At 26.6% G+C, this 15,995-nt stretch overlaps 1 protein-coding gene across 4 annotated transcripts; it reads right to left on the bottom strand.

The window, feature by feature from the left end:
* Positions 1-251: 251 nt before the first annotated feature.
* LOC135924591 (uncharacterized) lies at positions 252-15,863 on the bottom strand. Of its 4 annotated transcripts, none has more exons than XM_065459667.1 (4): positions 15,731-15,863; positions 14,217-14,287; positions 636-878; positions 252-533 (listed from the first exon to the last, which is right to left on the bottom strand). In XM_065459667.1, the coding sequence occupies exons 2-4, from the start codon at positions 14,224-14,226 to the stop codon at positions 385-387; spliced, it is 402 nt and encodes a 133-aa protein (XP_065315739.1). In that variant the 5' UTR covers positions 14,227-14,287; positions 15,731-15,863; the 3' UTR covers positions 252-384. The 4 variants fall into 4 exon arrangements, with proteins under 4 accessions (XP_065315739.1, XP_065315740.1, XP_065315742.1 ...); XM_065459668.1 differs by lacking the exon at positions 15,731-15,863 and adding an exon at positions 15,290-15,355; XM_065459670.1 differs by lacking the exons at positions 14,217-14,287; positions 15,731-15,863 and adding an exon at positions 1,252-1,361.
* Positions 15,864-15,995: the final 132 nt, after the last annotated feature.

Here is a 15,995-nt window from a genome sequence, read left to right as displayed (position 1 = left end):
TCCTTCTAATATAAATTTATAAATTCAATTTTGTATATTTAAAATTTATATACGTGTAAAATTGCATTTATGTATTCATTGTATTTATTATTCACTTTTTTTTAATAAATAATGTTAAATTTTTTATAATAATCTTGCCACGCATTGCTTTAATTTGTTTATTTTTATGTATCAATTTTGAAAATCGAAACAGTTTAGAAATTGCTAAAAAACTGATAAATGCTTCCTTCCAAAAATTACTGGAAACAACGTTACATTAACATTTTTATTATTATTATTATTATTATTATTATTGGTAATGATACAAAATTAAGTCGCAAATTTTTCGTAAATTAACCATGTAATTGTATTTACAACTTCCGTTTAGTAAGGTATATAAATCATTTAGCAAGCTATGTTAGCGGATTCTTGAGCAGGTTCTATCACGTGGAAAGGAATTCTGGGGTAAATTTCTAAGGCGACTAATTCGCAACTAAGGGAATTGGTAAAGTTTGTTTCTGAACTTTGCCTGACCTTAGCTATCAAACACAAACCTAAGAATATTGGAATAATATATATATATAATTTTATTTGATTGGAAATGAAATGCGTTTTTATGATAATTAGTTAAAGAAATAATTATTTTTATTACATACCTGGCAGGTCATTGTTGTTCTTATCATTACCGCTTACCATGCCATAATCTTCAGAACCATTCAGATCTATCAGAAATATGTTCCCCTCCATGTTTTCTGTATAGTTTTCCGAGATTTCTTTAGAACACTGGAACTTTTGTTGGCTCGTTGAAATATTGGAAGCACAGGAAATTCCCAGAGTACAAGAGACTAACAGATGGAACATGAGGATACCAGCTTGACACTTCCATCCATTTGTAAAATCTGAATAATAATTTAAATTGTTAAAGAAAAGATATAAAGCTGGAGTTGTGCCAATTTACAAATTTTTCATCCACCCGATTCAATATTTCCCGATATAAGCAAAACCAATCCGAGATAACATTCTTATAAAAAAAATAATATCTATATTTACTATGCAAAAAGAAAGTAACTGTACTTATAGTACAGTTAAAAGACAAAACAAGAAACACTTCGTTTTATCATGGACACTACTACAATATTTGTACATTATCACCTCACAGGGTTGGGCAATAAGACGAAAACTTCAAAGTATCAAATACAAATACTCTTTTTTTTTTGTATTTAGGATCTTAAATTCTAAAAAAAATACAAAAGTATTTTTGCATTTACTCACGATTTCAGGAGAATACGAATTTTAAAAAAAAAGTAACTTGAATTTTAAAATATAAATCTACATTTATTTAATTTAAATACACTTAAAAAGACAACGGTGGCAGGTCAAGATGAAAATGCAAAGATTTATTTATAAAAAATTAAATTAACATTTTTATTGAACATATCTAAATTTTAAAGTTTATATAGTTTATAAAATAAAATGAAATAAGTTAGTATTTTATACAAGGTCGTTCGAATATCATAATTATTTTAATTAATATTTAATTTTAATTAATATTTAATTTTAATTAATTTTAATTTTATTTTAATTAATCATCTCTAACAAAATACTAAATTTGTGACAGAGTTAAACAAAAAAAATTAATAACTTCCGTTTAAATCCCAATTTACGAAAGTTTAAACCGAAAATATAAAACTTTTTGAAGGATAATGCTATAGAACTAGAAGAAGATATAGACTCCAGTTCTTAAATTAATTTTTTAATTAAGCTATTATGTTAATAAGATAATTTTGTCAATCGGTAACTCTAATACCAATAGCTACGATATCCTCTACATGCCAATCAAATTATAGATGGTGAGTATAAGAGGACATTTTTAGTAACTCTTACACACCCTTATTTTAAAAATTAGATGCACTAATACTAATAATCACCACATTCTCTACATGCCAATCAACAATTATGGATGGTGAGTATATGAGGATATTTTTAGTAACTCTTTTATACCCTTATTTTAAGAATTAGATACACTAATACTAATAATCACCACATTCTCTACATGCCAATCAACAATTATGGATGGTGAGTATAAGAGGACAATTTTAGTAACTCTTTCACACCCTTATTAAAAATTAGATGTGTATCATGTAGTAAGGGGGGAATTTTTTTTTGCATCATATGCTTTTCAAGCGGTGGGTCTTTTTATCGCTCATAATAAATCATTTATTACTAAATATCGTTCGGCATACAAACAGTGGAATATTATGTGTCGTAGATTTACAGTATATCTAATTTTATCAATTATATGACAATCAAATAATTTTTACCAATTTAGCGAATTATATATTTTACAGAAAACTATAAAATATTGATAAGGACATCAGAAAATATCTTTTAAAAACATTGTGGGATGAATAATATGAAGATTAATTTTCAATTTTATTTATATTTATATAGATGGCGTTAAATAATTGAATGCAAATTGTTGCTATATTTATTATTAAGAGCATTGATTAGTAAAATTTGTTAAAATATTAACAGTTATATATTATCTAACTGTCAAATGTGTCTGTAAAAGTGGAATTTTAGCTAGTATTTTGTAACTAATTCTATATAATAGAGGAATATCAACTATATGTCTACTTACTTTTTATAAATAATCTTATACTTGTATGGAATAAATTATTACCATGCTTTTATATTAATGTATATACAAGTAATTTATTATATTTTATATAAACTAATAAAAATATATTTCATATTTATTCCAGGCTTATTTTTTTAATTAAAATTAACCTCTTATCCTGTAAAAATATTTTATGACTACATATAGACTTAGGAAACCCGGCCGACGGCCGGGCAAAAGCGGGCTAAAGGCCCGCCTAAAATGGGGACTGAGGACGAAGCCCGCCGAAATTTTTTATTTCCCCCCCCCCCCTTATGAAAATCTTGGCTACGCCTATGATACTTCTAAATATCTATTTGAGTTTTTGGCAGAATATAAACAATTATAACATATTCCAATAATTTTTTGCAATATTTGAGTAATCTCAAAAATGACTTTGATTTGATTTACTTTTTTAGATTTTGTATTATAACTAAAAGAAGCACAACTGATTTGGTAATTAATGATAACAGATTCATTTGATAATGCTTGTTTTGAGAATATCTTACACAAAATATTTATAAATTTTTTCTTATTCAAACCTGATGTGGTTCATATACAGTTGCTAAAATTTTTGTAATCCCCATTCGATAATAATCAGAGCCATTATTTTGTTTATTTGAACCAATTCACACCTAATAGTACAAATACAGTACAATCACTTATTATTAATACTAGAGCTTTATGTCCAACTTTGAAGATAATCCTCCATCATACCGAAAAACTGAACCCCCTGAAGAATTCCATTAATAATGTTCTCTTAAAAAAAATAGAAAGGATATCAAATCATATTTAAAAGTTGCATGATTAATTTTTGGTATACCAAACTTAAAACGGTTATATCAGATGCAGCGATCCATAAGCTGATCGTGACTGGGTGTAACTAAACTGAGAATTAAACTGAGAATGGATAGTTAATCTGAGAATATACAGATAAAATTTATTTATGGCTCAATAATATTTTAAAAATATAAATAGTCTTTTTATTATATAAATCAAATTTATCAAAAATTATCTGAATAAATAAAATGGTATAAGGAAGAAAAAGTAATCCATAAATTTATGTATGTATAGAACAGATATATTATATATAAGAGATTTCTTTATAAAATCTAAGTAGACATATATTTTATAATTTTCTATTATATATAATTGGTTATAAAATATTTAGTAAAATGCCTTGTTTTACAGACTTACTTGACAGTTATATAATATATTACAGTTAATATTTTAATAAATTTTACTAATAAATGTTTTTGATAATAAATAGAAGTACAATTTGGATTTAATTCTTTAACTCCATCTATTTATTTAAAAATATTATTAAAAATTAAACATCTTTTATTAAAGATTTAAGTTCGGTTCATCCGGTGGTAAATATTATTTTATTTTAATCATATTTATTTACAGATATAACTTACATTAAAGAAATTAAGCTTAAAATCAGCCATCACCCACCTTTAAAGTAATTAAATTATATTGTAGTTCTCGGGTATAGGCTTTTTCTTTGTCCCACTCCTTCTAAATTAAAGCCTATAGAGGTTTAAGCAACATTTTTCGAAATGTTGTGCCTACAAGTACGTGCGGCTTGCCCACAAACGTGTGGAGGGCTCCTCATATTTTTATTTTTATACCCAAATTAAATTGTTCCAATTAGATGGAAATGAGGAAAACCTAGCGTAGCTCTGTTGAATCTTCAACGTTAGAAGGCAAAAGCGCTATATATCACGTATCACGTATCTTATTATTCATCCCACAGTGGATGTAATAAATTAGATCTTTTCTTTTTTATATGTTTTTAGGGAAACCTATTTTTTTCTTATTTGAAAAACAGTTTTGAGTTAAATTTTTAATACGGATATTTTTGATATTATTACAAACTACTATTATTTTAAGATATAATACACCAACTAGAGGTGGTGCGACAATAATATATAAAATCTTAAATGCTTTCATCATATCACTCTGGTTCTTAAAATAGTTAAAAAATGTTTTATTTATAATATGGCCTCCTTGCTGTGCATGTAACTTAAGGCTTCAATATATTGCATAATTTCTTCTAAAGATTTTAAGTGTTTTTGTTTAATCAACTTACCTATCATAATAAATTTTGATATAAGTTAACATCGTGAGTGTCATGGGTAGGACTGCAAATTAACCAGCATCTATTATTTGTGTGACTATATAATTTAAGATTATTACTTTAGCTACTGAGAGCATATGATTTCATATTTTAGAAAGCAATAATTGTCAACTGTGTAGTCGTTATATATATGGAAGATAATATTTTAGAAATTTAATATCTCACAAGATATTTCTCAATTACTTATCTAACTCTTCCATCATGTAATCTAAGAGGAAGCCCTAACCACCATATAGTTTTATGATTTGGATTGGTGGTTTATATTCTCTTCTTCAAGAATTGTTGATTTGGTTAGACCTATAAAATTTTATTTATTAGTCCATTCTATATATTTGTCAATGTAAGTTGCTAAGAATTATAATATTGCATTATGTGGTTATTATAAACTATTATCAATTGAGTCATATGAATGAATAAATTAACCTTTGACGCAATTTTTTTTTATATCAGCAATCGAATATATTTTATACTGTAATAAATAGATTTATAATTAAAAAAATATTATTTTTAGAAATGTCTTGTATTGTTTTCACTATTTAATTCATGTTTATTTGGAATGTATAATATAATAAATGACAAAATATAATAAATGACAAAATATAATAAATGACAAAATATGAAATTCAGAATATATGTTCAGAGTTAGCAAATTTTTTAAAAAAGTATAATATATTAATATAAAACCCGGCTGAAGGCCGGATAAATGCGGACCGAAGCCTTGAGCCCTCTGAGATTGTAAAGGCCAGCGACGCCTCTGCTCTTCAATTGTTGATTCACCTCAGATATCACACAAATAACGCTCCATACATCGATGCTTCCGAAAACCAAATAGGATAATCTTTCTGGGGCTTTAATAATCTATTTGTTTCATATCAGGAAGCTTTTCTGCTGTTTAACATTCCGTCATACGCCATTAGTCACACCAATGCCAAAGAAGATCTTGCGCTGGTGTAGGAGCCTTATTAGCTATTGACAAGGTTATACCACCCATGATCTTCATTGATTCAACGGCCTGCTATTTTGTATAAATAGGGGGGCTCCAGGTCTCCACCCATCGAAATAGTTATAACACAAATACTGGAAAATTTAGGTCTACCTGACTTTACTGCTATATCGCCAAACATTTAGTAGGTACCCACCAACGAAAACCCAGCTGACGAACCATCCAGGATCTTTTGGTGACGGTGCCCCTATCACTTTGTTTGAACAAGACCCAATTACAAGCACAGGACAAATCGAGGAAATCATAAATTGGGTTGACCAAGAATGGTCCTTAATAGGATCCGAAGCAATTTTTAATCCATCGTTAATCTCGGGATTGCCAATACCTTCCACGACAATTTGGCAACTAGACCAAATATATTGTCGGTCTAGAATTAGAGTGCTCCACTCGACATTTTCAAAATTTTTGAGTTAGAAGTGGGTAATAACTTATTTATGCTCAATAAATGTAAAAATAAAAACTAGGTTAAAAAATATTAATTTTTGCCAAAGTTATTGTCAAAATTGATCAATAACTTTTTCCTGTATTTTATTTTAAACTTTAATGTTGATTTTCTCATTTTAAACATTTGCGCAAGTGAAGCACTCCAATTCTAGACCAAATATATATCAACTCGAACGAAGTAGCCTAAACAAGACTATACAAGCCGAAATTTCAACAACAACAACAGTATACATCTTAAGAACAATTCATCACCCCGATAAATATATATATATATAGCGATAATAATAACATCTCTTGGTTATTTCTTTTTTTTCTGATTATATTTATATATATATATATAATATACACTAAGAGACATTATATTCTTATTCTTTAGTTTCACGAATTACTCTCGAAATATTTCGACTTAAAATATTAATAAAAAGCATACAAGTGCAAAAAGCCATCAAGGCCAATACACTTGGCTAAATTTTATATATTAGCCCATCTATAAGCAAAATCAACTGGCTTGAACAATATTATTTTGGTTATTTTTAATCGGGTCGTTTAATCGATCCTAATCGCTTTTTAACGACAACTAATTTTGGTAGATAGTAAAGCATTAATAATTTTAGAAGGGAGTTGGGTATCGGCTTTTGAAGGATGCTTGCATCTAGTGAATCACTTGTCATGTAGACGGTGACCAGACGTCAAAAATGTGTGAGGTATGATTAATCGCGAATGATCCAATTTTATCAAGAGTAGCCAGATATGTAACTGACGGTTGGCCTAGGAAAATTGAGAAAAATATGCAAAAGTTTTATTAGAAAAAAAAATGAAATTATCAAAGAGGAAGGATGCTTTCTATGAGGTTTACGAGTAATCGTATCAGGGGTATTACAAGAATCTCCAAGGAACATCGGGAACGGCACCTAAGAAAATACTTGCCTTAGAACCTGTATGGTGGGCAACAGTAAATAATGATATTGACTGTAGAAGAAATGTAGCATATGTCAAAATTATAAAAATTTTATAAAAAGAGAACGAGAATGGGCATGACTATATTTAGATTTTTCAGGCCCCTAACATGGAAAAATTATGGTTAAACTATACAATTTGGTTCCTAAAAAATAATTCCACGATTTCTTTTATTTCATAAATATATCACTATAATAATAATGTCACTGATTTACAAAACGAACACAATTCATTGTAGTATCATGTCTTCTCAAAAATATATTGAAAAACGTCCATATTTTTCAATTACAAAACGACAGATATAACTCAATACTCAAAGAAACAAGGGAAAAATGTTTAAAGAATTTAGCAAAAATATTTAAATATCGTTTAAATCAGTGATTATAAGAAATATTTGGGATTGTAAAAAAAGAAAATCAATGATTATAAATTAAAATTAAAGGGCTAGAATTATGCAAGATGATACAAAAAGTTTAGATTTGTAAAAAAAAATGATAAAAATGATAGGAAATCTTATGATTATTCTTCTGTATATTTATTTCATTTGTTTAATGGAAGTTACTCCAGTTTCCACGGATCACAATCATTTATATCTGTTTGTAGAGAAAAGCAACGATATCAACTCTTTGGGAACCAGCCTTGTCTTCCTTGTTATTCTACATAATACAGATAAGTTATTCAAATTCGAAATCAAACATTAATTTAATTATCATGTATTCCTTTGACATCATGCTTTTCTACATACTTTTAATTTTATCTGGGCATAATATTACTCAGAAGCATCTCCGAGGAATGGGAAAAAGGAGATCAATCAAAACATCTTCCAAAATTAGCACAACTAATCACCTATAATAAATTATGACAGGTAATCATCTAGATCTATATCTAGGGAATTAATGTTCTTTTGCGAATAATCTTGATTGATATGGCCAAATGTACAATAAATTTTCGTTGAAAGTTTGAATCAAGCTTTAGTTAGATTCAGAAAAATAATTATTTCGATATACCAAAAAGATGGACATTTAATTTGGCATTTTTAGGTTAAATTATGATAAAATAGTATTATATTCGATTTTCCCAGTTTAAATGATTTAACTTTTTTGAAGACAAACTAAATATTTGCTTTTACGAATTTATAAAAGTAATTAAATTTTCTCTCGTTTATTATACGGAATTTGAGAGCCTTTATATTATTATATATGATAAATTTTTCTAATTGTTTTAACTTTTATTAAATCGTATTTATCCTATATAATTCACGTTGAAATTTCCAAAAAAAATAAAAATCTGAAATAACAAGTAAATTGGCCACTTGTAAAGTATAATTGTAAATTTCGAAATGAGATTTAAAAATAACTAGGAAATCGATATAAGATAGACTAATTGTTTAATTCTCGAGGTTCAAGATCTAATTTGGAGTATTTCCCAAGTAGATGATAAGGACAAAAACTATCGAAAATTAAATATTATTTTCATAGATTTATTAGTAATCTTCCCAAAAAAAAATTTAAAGAAAATAAATTTTGTTTACGAACTTAGTATTTATTTATTTTTGAAAGGTATTTTTATTCCCCCCCCCCTTTTGTATCCAATGATTTATAAATATAGTATATTAGAAATCAATCAGTTATATATAAAAACAAATTTCTGATAAAAAGATTAACAAAAAAATTACGATAAACCCCCTTGGTAAAATATAAAAACACCTGATTCCACCATTTGTATAAAAATGTAAGAAGAAGTCATAATAGATATAAACACAAATTTTTTTTGAAAATAATCCATAATTTATCTTAAGTAACTTTTTTTTCTCTAAGCGGTTGGTGTAATAGTTAAGGGAATCCTGAGATGAATTAAATATGGGTATGGGTTCATGAAACTCTCGTAATTTTTAAGATTGTTTAGAATGCATGTATCATTATTGCCCACCTTAAACATAATCAGGCTACCATTAATCTATTATTTTTTTCATTAAGAAATCGTATTAAATATTTGTTCGTTTCTTGAAATGGTAGATTAATATATATATATATATATATATATATATAAATTGTGTCAATAAGGGAATTATATTAATGGATAATTTTTAAATTTTTTTTTTTTCAGAATTTAAATTACATTCGCGAAAGGCAGAAATGGACATACCACTTCAACAGATTTGTTATAATCGTAAAAAGTTTCGCATTGTTGGACACCTATTTTATTTTATTTTTTAAGTTGGAATATTATAAATTAATTTTTTTTTTATTTTGATATAAAATTTCCTTCTTGAGAATATTCAAGAAAGTACAGAGAATCATTTATAAAAATACTAATTCTATTAGAACCTTAAAGAGAAGCCTGATATTATTTATTTGAATTGTAGTGGAGAACGTTAATATTAGAGGAGAAAGGAATGAATATAAATTCCCCCTAACTTAAATTCGAAAATTTATAATTGAATAAATAAAATTGATTTACCCATTCCATCTGATATATGTATATAATATTTAAAAGAAAATATTAGTTTAATTTTTTTATTAATATAATGTTATATATTTATTGTTATAAAAATAATATTAGAAACAAGATACAAATTAACAATTTTGATTTACTGTTAATATATATATTTATTTATAAGCTTTAGTTATATATTTAATGATATTTGTTTTTAAATTTTTAATATCTTAAGGCAATAACCAAAATATTATACGATTTATAATTATATTTAGCATTTTTTTGAATTATTTTATCTCTTAACTTAAATTCAATTTGTATTATCTTTTAAATTTTATTTTATTTTATTATTGTATAACTTCAATGATTGAAATATATAATAGAAAAGATATGTTTTTGAATTTTGAGAGATAGTTATATATATTTTTGAAATGTGATTAATGATAATTATGATATATTATGATAGCTACTTTGATACGAAATAAATTTATAGAAAAAAAATATATGATTATGATTCAAAGATATTTGATACACAATAAATATCCACTCTAACTTACATAAATTCTCTATTAAATAACAATTTGTAATATTAAGTTAATATTATGCCCATATGATTTCTGAAAAGTGATCTTTTATTTCAAATTAGGGTTAAATAATTTTGGTATTTGATTTTTTAAAAAATTTCCTATTATATACTTCACTATAAATATAAAAAGTCAATAAAAGATTAAACTTACATATATGTTCTATTGGATAATATAAAAAAAAATATTCAAATCAATATCAAGAATTCAGTTTTGCTGAAGCCATTCGATTAAATGTAACAGCCTCAGTTTCTTATAAGTGCGCCAAGTAAAGCCAGTAAGTCAAACTGGTCGTCATTGCCTCCAATGCATCTTTAGCAGTGGACACTGAACGGCATACCAGATGCAATGCTCTCATAAAACTAGCTTTACAGTTCGCAGGCTTTCCTGCAACTATAGAACCCCCCAGGTCTATTTACGAATGCGAGACGACCCGATGGAATTACACAAATTCCTTGGGAGAATGACCGATTTCTAGCGTGGGATTACTCCTCTCTTGACCCCCTCTCACCCTCCATCCTCAATAAGGACATTTTAAAATACACAGAAGACTTAAAAAAATATAAATATGTGGATAATCCAGATGAGTATAAATTCGTACCAGCTGTCACGACAACCTTAACACCCTTTGGATGTCAGGCTCTTAGCCCAATTAGAAAGATTGGCAGAGCCTTAAGAACTAAATCAGGATACCCGAAAGAAGGCGTCTACTTACGTCAACGCGTAAGGAATTCAGATTACAAAATCTAATTTCACATTCTTCATAGGTTCATTCCCCGAGGAAAACGATTAATCTAGATTTTCTTCTTCTTCCCTAAATTATTTAAAATCCCCCCCCCCTCTTCTTCCTCATATAATCATTTGCGCATTAATTATATTTCCATTATATCTATTATTATATCTGGTATGGATTCGTTGTTTGCTAAATTTCTTGAATTTTCTAGAATTATGTTTTGGACATGATTTTATTTTTTTATATTAATATAGAAGAATTAAAAATAAGAAATAAACTCGTTTTTATTTTAAAAAAATCTTAATTAAAAAAAAAAAAAATTAAGACCGTTATAACCCATTAATCACAAATGTTAGATTTTTGGAACATCCACTTTGGCATCAGATTAGTGATTTATGAATTAGCAAAGAGTGTGGCCTGTCTTGCCATATCCTATTCTTTCTAAGAATTCAAACAAAAATTTTTTGAACATGTTTTTTGTTAAAAATATACGCTTTTAAAATTTGTAAATGGTGGGATTTTTTTAGAGCATAAAAAAATTGTATATTTCCAATAACTCATTTGTTAAACTAATAATTCTTTAAAATATTAACCTCAGAGATATACATTTCCCTAAGGATATAAGGTAAAATATTTAAATGTTCCATTTTTTTTTAACGATATCAAAATTTAAAATTTTTAAAATTATTTATAAAAATTTTTTTATAGCCAATCAATGAAATTATTTCATTTAAAAACAACATTTAGACGCATTATTAGAACAAAGATAAAGATTTAGGTTCATATTTTATTTCCCCCCAAAAAATGTCTAAATAAAATTTAAACGATATCTTCATTTGGCCAATATTTTCGATAAAACTGACCAATTAGCGATGGTTATACCATTAGATATTATTGGACAAAATCTGAAATAATTAGTGATACTCAAAAAAATTTAAGTCTGCATGAACAACTGATCCCCTATTATTATGGAAACCGAATCATGTGCATCTTTATGTGAGAAAAGTCAATGTAATTTGGTGTAGAAGTTTAGGCATTATATTCATCATATGTATATCCTTTTACTTTTGATATTTATACCGAAAAGGATTGCAATGTCCTCTTGGTGAATGAGTCCTGAAAAAAATTAACAGGTGTTATTTCTAATGTTCAAAAAACATGACACTATTCTTATATGATTATTTTACTTCCACAAGCTTAAAAGTAATGATAGGAGAAAGGTTTGCATAGGAACAATCTGCATAAAATTGAAACCGGAAAATGTCTGTTAGATCAAAAACTAATGAAAAAAAGTCCAATAGGAATCTATGTAACCTTCAGTGATAAAAAGTTTGGTAGTCTAATAGCAGTGGCGAGCAAGTAGCAAGAAAATCCTCTAGATAAAGTTAAGCGATGGAGTTATAAACATTAGGTATTTATTGATGTAATGAACCAAATATGATTACATCCTAACATATGGGAGAAATTGATTTATTAGATAGATTTTTGAATGATTATCATCTTCAACTGAGAAAATAATGACGGTGGCGCCTCTTTTCTGACTTTCTTGTGGTAGACATTGTACATATACGATATTCAATACTAACTAAGGTGAACTATATTTTGCATTAAACTAATATGTTTATCAAGTAAGATGTGAATTCAGATTATCATAGTTTTCAAAAATAATGCTAATGTAAATACTAAAAACTTTAATTTGGTATGTCATATTAAATACAATTCATTCTATAGGCACAAATATACGACAAAAACTCTTGAGGAAATGCATTTAAATAAAAATGATTACACATGATTGTTATATATAGATGAAATCATATATTAAAGGTTATAGTATTATATTGAAGTTATAGATATAATATTAGTTAAATAGAGCTAAAGCGTTTAATTTTATATATTGTAAATTCATTATAAAGGTCATTGTAAATTGAATAAAAATATAATTATTTATAAAGGGATCTTATTATGTTGTTAGGTTGTAGAATCTTGGAATACATAGATCATAGACCACATAGAACTGATATAGAATATTGGCGCAGTTAAGAAATGGGTCAATTATTGGAGAAAATTTTATTTAAAAAAAAAATCTATTGATTTTAGAAATAATGAATGACATTACAAAGGTATCTATAAAAGAATTTCGCAAAGAAGAAAGCAACCCTAGAATATTACTTGGACTACATTAGATAATTTATATATATATATTGCCTATTCTTCATATAAATTAAAAATTACGGCAAAATTCATGACAAATTTTTCTGAAATTTGCAGAGTATGTGCTTGCTCTATGCAGTGAAATATGATTTTCGCAAAATTAGGTGTCCTTATTAAATTAATAAAAAATGCTAGCTATAAAATAAGTGAAGTTCTTATAAATTTGCTAAAAACTGGTCTCTATGAAACTTATCCCTGATTTTTTTTCTAAACCTCTCTACAACATTAATTTTTGTTAATAACCTTCAAAATAAAATATTATCTGAACTTTTATTATTTTTCATACTACTCGTATTGCTAATTTAGACATGTATAAAATTTCTTTAAAAAAGCTTAAAGCTATCATTTATCGCATGAAGAATAGAGGCAAAATATAAATTTGGGGAATAGTTTGTAAAAAATTAATGATAAAAGAAAGAAAGAAAGAAAGAAAGAAAGAAAGAAAGAAAGAAAGAAAGAAAGAAAGAAAGAAAGAAAACTGAAATTCAAAAGGTAGGTACAATCTTCCTGTTAATTTTTTAATACATTGAGGGTAAATTCCGTTCAAAATCAAGTTCCCATTTTATTAAAGCCCTAATATAATAACTATCTTAATTTTATAAGGAACCAAAAACATGTATAGTATACTGATGTAATTTTTTTTATAACATTTAGATCAAGATAAACATCCCTTAAATGTGGTTGTAAAATTGATGTTCAAAAAAAAAATTAAATATGAATGAAATAATCAATTTTTTTGCAGGGAAATTAGTATGGGTAATTATAGATAAGAATAAAAAATATATATATATTACTATCGGTAGTCTGATCTAAATAAGGTTAAAATAGTATTTATATATTTAAGATATTACACATAAAATTTTCCAGTGTTTAATATATATTTTTAAAACACCCCCCCTCCCCCCCCTTCCATCAATCCCTCATTTTCCTAATTTTACAATACATCTATTTCCGTTTTTTTTAGATTTTTCTAATTTATAAAAACTTTAAACAATTTTAATATAAATATAAAATAACATCTCAACAAGGAAATATTAATAATCATTGCTTAATTTATTGTTTATTACCTTGTGCCATGACACCCTGATTAAGATAGATAGTTGGCAATTCCTTATTCGTTACTTGGCTTTCTGATATTCTAAAAAAAACATTATTTTACATTATTAATAAATTACGACAGATATATAAAAATGAAAATTAAAGAAATGCAAACAAATTAAAATTAAAAAAAAGGAAAGGAAGGATAAAAATAAAAAAGAAAGTAAATAAAATAAAATGAAATGAAGGAAATAATGATATAAAAGTTTTTATGATTGATTGATTTTATAAGACGTTTGTCCCTCAATTTATTTTCGAGAGAGAATGAGTAATATCCAGCATGTATTATCACGTGAATCAATTTGAATCCATATTTTTTTTGTATCAGAAAGGTAAAATATAAATAAAAACAAATAATATAAATTTTTTGTACCGGCAGGTCTCTGTTGGATTAAAAAGCTAAATTAAGGAAATATATTTTTTTAACATGGAATCTATTTACGTAATCAGCTGTAATCAATTTCATAGGCCGCGATAGACGCCCCCCCCCTATAGAAAGTCATTTTAAAATGGCGGATTTTAATGAAATGCGACAATTTTTTAATTTTCCGCCACACGGTGTCTAGAACTATCATAATATACCTCGTCCTACTTACCACCTTAAACATTAGCAATGGCAAACAGTGACAATTAACCAAAAATATTCCAATCAATCTCTTCAAGCTGAGACTCTGCTTAGAGGCTTAATTCATTTTTTTTAGGCTAAAAGCTCGACTAGTCTACAATAGAGATTGGTCATAGTTAGTTAATTTTACAAGACTAATTTTGTCTTCGCCTTATAGTTTTAGAATGTTAAACCATTTTTTTTAAAAAAATGATGTATTGCAATATAAAAACCTCAATTTTTTAATATTTCCTTGCATAAAATCGTAAATGGACAAGAGTCAAATTAAGCATTCAAAACTCCTATAAAGATATACTTAAGACGAGACAAATTAGTTTGGTAGCAATGTATAATGGAATAAAAATACGGCCGGTAATATAAAGTTTTTTTTATGATTATGTAAAAGATTTTTAAAAATTAACATATTTTTTTTTTTACTTGGTTCTGGGCGACAACTTGAAAATGATTAAAAAGTCGTTTAATTATCATTGACAAAAATTCGGTGAAAATTCATTTTTCGAATTTTTAAAATATAAGAAAAATAAATTTTTTTTGTAGAAAAAAAATGCTACAATATCCAATTCGAAATGCCAACTTTGCACAAAGAGTATGTTATAATAATATTAAAGTCCCATTTCCTTCCCATCCTTTCTTGACACTACACGTATACAATGAAGCTAAGCCAGATTTCTGGTTCAGAATTATTGTATAGAAGACCTAGGGTCTAAGAAAATCGATAGCAGAGGACCGCTTACGTTTTTTATTATTATTAAAGTTTATGGAGGTGGGGAGGTCCGAATCGGCCCTGATCGATCCGCACCTCGTATCCGTTATAATATAATGCATCATATTGAAAAGATAAAAAAAAATGGCGCTTACCAATCATCTGAAGAGCAATTAAGATCGATAAGATTATCTTCATCATTCCTTTTTCAGGCGTAAAGATTTTTTTTTTTTGGTAAAGTTATGAACAAAAAATAATAAAAATAAAATAATAGAATAGTAGAATTAGAATAGAAATTATTTTCTGTGAAATGATAAAAATGAGGATATCTCGATATTAAATTAAATGATAGATTACAATTGTGATGTACTAATTTACACGTGGCAAATTCACATTAGAAGATATTTTTAAATTAAAAAA

The sequence above is a fragment of the Gordionus sp. m RMFG-2023 genome, chromosome 2 (assembly GCF_954871325.1).
Source record: "Gordionus sp. m RMFG-2023 chromosome 2, tfGorSpeb1-WG-v2, whole genome shotgun sequence".
Taxonomy (NCBI): domain Eukaryota; kingdom Metazoa; phylum Nematomorpha; class Gordioida; order Chordodea; family Parachordodidae; genus Gordionus; species Gordionus sp. m RMFG-2023.
The sequence above is the reverse complement of the archived record's forward strand: the minus strand, read 5'-3'. Positions and strand labels throughout refer to the sequence as shown.

Coding starts and splice junctions, on each gene's coding strand:
- LOC135924591 (XM_065459667.1), bottom strand. Junction 534..635: donor GAACAACAATGACCTGCCAG/GTATGTAATAAA, acceptor CAATATTCTTAG/GTTTGTGTTTGATAGCTAAG.